This window comes from Sinocyclocheilus rhinocerous, unplaced genomic scaffold, assembly GCF_001515625.1.
Source record: "Sinocyclocheilus rhinocerous isolate Xijiao unplaced genomic scaffold, SAMN03320098_v1.1 scaffold352, whole genome shotgun sequence".
In the NCBI taxonomy this organism is placed as follows: Eukaryota; Metazoa; Chordata; class Actinopteri; order Cypriniformes; family Cyprinidae; genus Sinocyclocheilus; species Sinocyclocheilus rhinocerous.
The window spans coordinates 349,727-356,375 of NW_015642448.1; the positions used below are offsets into that span (position 1 = coordinate 349,727).

General features: G+C 37.2%; 1 protein-coding gene across 1 annotated transcript in view; it reads right to left on the reverse strand.

Annotated features, from left to right (window-relative positions):
* The window catches only part of LOC107755821 (apoptosis-inducing factor 3-like), an 18,474-nt gene extending 13,094 nt beyond the window's left edge, over positions 1 to 5,380 (reverse strand). Inside the window, exons 1-4 of the mRNA XM_016572741.1 lie at positions 5,174 to 5,380; positions 1,585 to 1,798; positions 420 to 529; positions 151 to 260 (exon numbers count right to left, since the gene is read on the reverse strand). Of these exons, the coding sequence (XP_016428227.1) occupies positions 151 to 260; positions 420 to 529; positions 1,585 to 1,798; positions 5,174 to 5,204 (465 nt within the window). The 5' untranslated portion in view covers positions 5,205 to 5,380. The remainder of the gene's footprint in view (positions 1 to 150; positions 261 to 419; positions 530 to 1,584; positions 1,799 to 5,173) is intronic.
* Positions 5,381 to 6,649: the final 1,269 nt, after the last annotated feature.

The following is a 6,649-nucleotide window of genomic DNA, read 5'->3' on the forward strand; positions in this document are numbered from 1 at the left end:
TATATATTATATGATAATAACATTATATATTATGTTCGAAATAATTTACTCATTTTTATGCACATTTTTTTTACAGTCCGTAAGAACAAGAGGACGCAGTGAATGTTCGGAGAGGAACTTCCGGAGAGGTTGAAGAGGAACATGTGTTACCTGGAAGGTAGGCAAACTGTCTAGGCCAGGAAAATCCTCAATATCACCCGTAGTGATGTTAAAACATGCCCCATGCCATGGACATCGCACATGCCCTTTTGATAGCACACCTGGAGGAGAATTGTTTTTAAATACAATGTATTACTGAAAGAACAATCTGTTTTGCTATTTGATAAGGCTTGTCTAATAGCAGTGAGTTATAAAATACTCTGAGAGCTATTGGTTATGGAATGCAGAGGGCCAGGAGCGCTCCACAGGACGTCCCTCACCTTTGACCAGTGGAGCACCATAATGTGGGCACTTGTGTCCCATAGCAAAGAATTCTCCGTGTTCCTTAATGAGCAGAGCACGGCCTGCCCCTAAATCCACCTCACGCATTCTGCCAAACACAACACATAAGATCAGCACAGATTTAACATCCAAAACACAAATACTGATGCATTCAAAGGTTACAACTGAAGTGTGTTATTTTTGCGCCACCAACAGACGGAAAAAAACTGACATATAAAAAAAAAACATAATTTTTTGTGCTTTTTAGTTTCGTTTTTTTTGTGTATAGTTTGGTATTTTTTGGTTCTTAGCTTTGATCCCAATCCATATCATGCTAGCGTATTCTTAAAGGTTGACAAAATTAAATTTTAGCAGATATAAAAAACTTACAATCTTTCTCTTCCTGGAAAACAGATCAAAATATTGCTGATATCACTTTATGCTTATTACCATATGCAAACTTTAGTCCAAAAAAATGCTCTATAGAATGAGAATGTCCCTCCCCTTAATACCACCTGCCACCAGCTAGCAATAGTATGTAGACAACAAACTGTGGATTTGCTGTATTCTGATGTAAACTAAAGGCTAATAGCTAATTTTCTGGCTCAACTTCCTGTTTTAATATGAAATATATAAAAATATTTTAAAAAATGTCCACCAGATTATTTAATGGGGTGTTTAAGGCCTCTGAATTTAACAATCATTTGAATTGTTTGTTGTGATGTACTAAAGATATCTATAACGCAAAACTAATATTTACAACAAAAATTATATTTATTATTTATTTAATTGATTTTCTTGTTTTTTTTCCCCAATGTATCAGTATTCTTAAAATATTCAGAAATTTTAAATGTATGTTTTTAATTTACTTTTTGTAATTTTATTCCTGTGATGGCAAGGCTAAATTTTCAGAATCACATGATTCTTGAAATCATTCTACATATAATATGCTGATTTGCTTCTCAAGAAACATGTATTACTTAAACATTCAGTTAAAAAAAGAAACGTATTACTTGTTGAAAAACAAAAATAGTGCTGTTAAACATTTTTGTGGAAACCGTGATGCATTTTGCTTTAATCTTTTTTCATTAGCTCTAACTCAAACATGCACTCAAATATACAGGAACACGGAAATTCGGTATTGTATTGAAATCAAGAACTTACTGTCCATTCTCAAGGTCTTTTACATGGCAGACAGATGCCTCTATGTAATCTCTATGTTTGCGCTGTGGCCGCAGTGTCATGGTGTCCTCGTCTGAACATTGTCCCAGAGATCCATTGGGTCTGCATTCTGAAAATGGACTGGCCTTTCCATTAGGAGACATCAGGTCCACCTCCTTCTCTTTGTCCAAAAGAGTGAGCTCAACTTTGACCTCTACTGCAAAAACAAATTGCTTGATATAAGTACAAGAGAATAAGACACAATCACACAGACGACGATTTTCTGTACTTCAGGTACTTCTAATTGATTTGTTCGGCTAAATTAAAATTGGATCCACAGCCATCTTTAAATATGTTGATAACACTTTAGTAATTGTTCTTCGTGTGAACAGGCCTTAAAGGGATAGTTCACCCAAAAATGAAATTTCTGTCATTAATTACTCACCCTCATGTCGTTCCAAACCCGTAAGACAAATTAAGATATTTTTTATGAAATCCAAGAGCTTTCTGACCCTGCATAGACAGCAATGCAACTACCACGTTCAAGGCCCAGAAAGGTAGTAAGGACATCGTTCGATACGCGTTCACGACAGTTCCATGATGCACACGTGTGCATTCCTCTGCATGCAAACAAGGTGCAGTGCATCCGGGTTCTTCGTCAGAACGCCGGCTCCTGCATCAGCAGCACCACACGCATGTGTCGAGGTACTCTTTTGAACTCGCATCAACTGACACGGTGACAGAAGAGAAGAAATTGTTGAATAAATTCATTGTTTTTGTTTTCTTTGTGCACAAAAATTATTCTCGTAGCTTCATAAAATTACAGTTGAACCACTGATGTCACATGCACTATTTTAACGATGTCCTTACTACCTTTCTGGGCCTTGAATGTGGCCTATGCAGGGTCAGAAAGCTCTCGGATTTCATCAAAAAATATCTTAATTTGTGTTCGGAAGATGAACAAAGGTCTTGCAGGTTTGGAACGACATGAGTGTGAGTAATTAATGACAGAAATTTCATTTTTGGTTGAATTATACCTTTAAGACACTATAATGTCATGTCTAATGATTTAGAAATTGAAGTGAAATTTAACCAAATACATAACAAATACAGTGCTATTTCTGTGTAGAAATAGAATTACAAGTTCAAACACAGCTTGGAAGGTGAAGCACCATTTTAATGTACACAGTCTTTATAGAAAGCGATTGTGCAATGTGCTTCCACTACAGTCCGGTCTCGCTCTAGCTTTCTCTCTGGCCGGAAAAATGTGCTGAGGGCCTGCTTCTTATGCCTTAATCACACAGGAATTCACACCTGCTGAGTGAAGCTTAATTAAAATCAATGGAAAATCATGCAAGATGACTTGAGCCGGCAGAGGAAAGAAAAAGAAAGAAAACTCGCCTTCTCAGAGCTGGCTGCAGATACTTTGATTTCAGTGTCAGAATTGAGAAAATAACATCTGGCAGATTATTTAGTGAACATAGGTATCTATAGGGTTCAATAATGAAACCACACTTTCATTCCCTTATTCAGCCAACAAAGAAACAATCTGTGGACATAAATGACAAGCTTTAAATATAAATATAAGGTGATATTTCAGTCATTTCAGCTTCATTTAAGTAATAGGTCCAGTGCTTTTTTTTCGCAATTCCGAGTTTATATCTCACAATTCAGACGTTTTTCTTGCAATTTTTGAGAAAAAAAGTCAGAATTAGGAGTTTGATTGACAGGCAATCTGACCGATCATTAAAGGGTTAGTTCACCCAAAAATACTCACCCCAGAGCCATCCGAGGTGTATATGACTTTCTTCTTTCAGACGAATCCAGTCGGAGTTATATTAAAAATTGTCCTGGCTATTCCAAGCTCTATCATTGCAGTCAGCGGGTGTTGCAGTGCTTCAGTCCCAAAGAAGTAAAATAAAAGGCGCCCATCCATAAAAAAAAGTGTCTCACACGGCTCCGGGGGGTGAACAAAGGCCTCCTGTAGCGTTTTTGTAAGAAAAATATCCATATTCAAAACATAATCTGAAAGAAGAAAGTCATATACACCTAGGATGGCTCTGGGGTGAGTAAAACACAGCCTAATTTTAATTTTTGGGTGAACTTACACTTTAACGCTGAATCTGCCATTTTTGTCCGACAAACAAACTAGACAGGAGAGTAGATTAACTTGAAAACAGTGTGTATTTACGTCTTTCTGCAGCTGGAACAAGATACCTCCTGTTCAATTATGTTAATTTTGTGCTATAAATAGTAAAGAGGAAGAGATGATCGGTTCACGCGCCGCTTGAACTGAGGTACTACAGCTATCTGTCACGACACACATTAAAGAGCCACAAAATGGTATTGATTGTTTGAATTTCTTAAAAAATGACAAAATTTTGAAAGCTAAAACTTTGTTTCATACCATAAATAACTTGCTCTGTCTGTCTGTCAGTGCACTCGCCTCTTTACTCGGCGACGTATTTTTCACTGCGTGAGAACATGATGTGTGGCATGAGAGTGCCGTGGCTCGTCGGACATAGCAACAGTAACTAAGGGGGGCGGGTCTTTGCGACGGGTCAATAGCGAGATTTAACTTGTGAGAAGAGAGATAAAAAGTTGCAATTACCTTTTTTATTTTTTATTCCATGGTGGAAACGGGCTTCCATAGCAATGGTTTTGACACGTATTAAAAAAGATATTTTTTTATTGACAATTAAAAAAGTAAAAGTTTAAGTACATATATCATGTTATCATTTTATCTTATCATATTGAATATATCGGTTATTTGAAAATATATTCAAATATATATATATATTTGAATATATATTCATATAATCAAAATCATAATATTATACAATATCGTTCAGACATTTTTTGAAAGATTTTTGAAAGAAGTGTCTTATTTATTTGGTCAGAAAAATACAGTAAAAACAGAATTATTGGAATTATTATTACAATTTATTTTCTAATTTAATACATTTTAAAATGTAATTTATTCCTGTGATGGCAAAGCTGAATTTCAGCAGCCATTACTCCAGTCTTCAGTGATCCTTCAGAAATCATTCTAATATGCTGATTTGCTGCTTGCATCACCGACCTAATCCTGTTGTTCCGACATGTTGTATGGTCATAACAGAATAGACAGACATAGTCATTTCTTATGTAAGTTTCCAAGCACAGTGACTGACTTCAAAAGGCCACAGTGTCACAGTCTAGCACGGGTCGTTCTGTCTTTCTCTGCACCCTCTGAAATCCAACACCCACGGTCACACTTTCACAAATGAGTCTTTGGACAGATAAAAATGGTTACAGAGCCCCTCAGAAGTACCCCCTCCCCCAGACGCCACAGAAGAGAAACAGCGATACATTGTGAAACATTCGAAACCCAACTCGTATTCCACTGTCTAATCCTCTTGAACACAGAACAATTAAGAGCATTAAAATTCCACCTGCACAAAAGGAAAGCCACATCACAACAGCAGTCAGGGGCCATGTTAACTGACCTATATATAGGTGGAGACACAAGTCGCAATTATTACAGGATTTAATCAACAGGGCGCGCTACACAGACTAAGGGTTTTCTATATACAGTAAGTGAGTTCATCACCTGGTTTGGGTTTGGAGAGGCATCCTCCCATGGTGGGCCCGGAGTGAAGCCAGGTGGCCCGATGAGAGGGAAGCCCAGGTTGGGTGTTCCAGCAGGGCTGGGCCGATCAGATGCACAGGGTGGGCCACTGGGCCTGGAAAAGGTGGAGGCAGCGCTGCAGGGGGGATGTTTGGGCTTGTCGGGCCCACACGGCCATCTCAGAGATCAGCGACTATACATATACACGGCCTGAGAAAAGACAACATATAATAGTTTTCTAATTTACAGATTCATTTTATTCACCAATGCTTTGCTATTATTGACTAGTGTTTTTGGGGGCTGAGGTGCTGGTTGATTTTTCTAACCAAACAGCTTTATCAGGTTAGTTTTGCTGGTGAGCTAATCCACCTTACCAGGCAAACATTAACCTGCCTAAACCAATCTGAATCAACATTCAAACTGGCCGTTTATTTTCCCCCAGCAAAGCCATTATCACTTAATATAGACTATGCAATATGACTATGATCAGGCATCAGAACATAATTTTTTTTCTAGCCAAGTTTGGACCACTTTCACTAACTTTGCAGTGGCTACATACAAAGTAAAATTTTACCACACAAACGCACTGAAAATACAAAGGTCCACTTTCTGTTTGCGGTTTTACCCTTAAATTTACTGACAACATTTTCAATATCAAAAATCCATTTGGTCAATTTTTTGCAGTATGGTCTGAAGGTCATGTGACCCAAGTTTGGTAAAGACTGGACAAACTTTGCAGGTGTAATCAAATAAAATATAAATTCCTATCGTGAGTGTCTTTTTAAAGTTTAATACAAGGATGGAGGCAGAAAACAAATTCATGTCATTTGCACAAAGCATGACTGATTTTAGAATTTTATAGGTTCAGGTACAACTCTTTTTTTCTAGCCAAATTTGGACCAATTTGTACATTCAAAGTTAAATTTCAGTACACAAAAGCACTGAAAAGCATACTCCATTAGCTGTCTTCACCTGTAATTTGTCACTGGCATGTTACTCAAAAAGTTTTAAATGGCAAAAATCCATTTGGGCATTTTTGTATAGCATGGCCTGAAAGTCACGTGACCCATGTTTGGCTAAGACTGGACAAACTTTGCAGGTGCAGAGTATATATAGAGAGAGATGTATAGATAGATAAACATTAAATTCCATAAAATAAAATAATAATGAAATAAAAAACAAAGAAATTAAAAATTAGGATGGAGGCAGAAAACATTCCCATTGAATCATTGTCCATGACTGATTCGCCTGCCACTCTTTGAATATGCAGCAATTCAGCTATTGCACAAACTGTCTTCAGATGTTTATGTCAAGGCTAATCAAATGCAAATGCAAGTGTAGATGATGATGGGAACCCAGCCAGCCAACAAAATGCAACATTAAGGTCAGACGGTTAATATCAACTTACTTCATTTTATTGCAAATAAAATTTCATTTTATTGCAAATAGCCCTTGGGT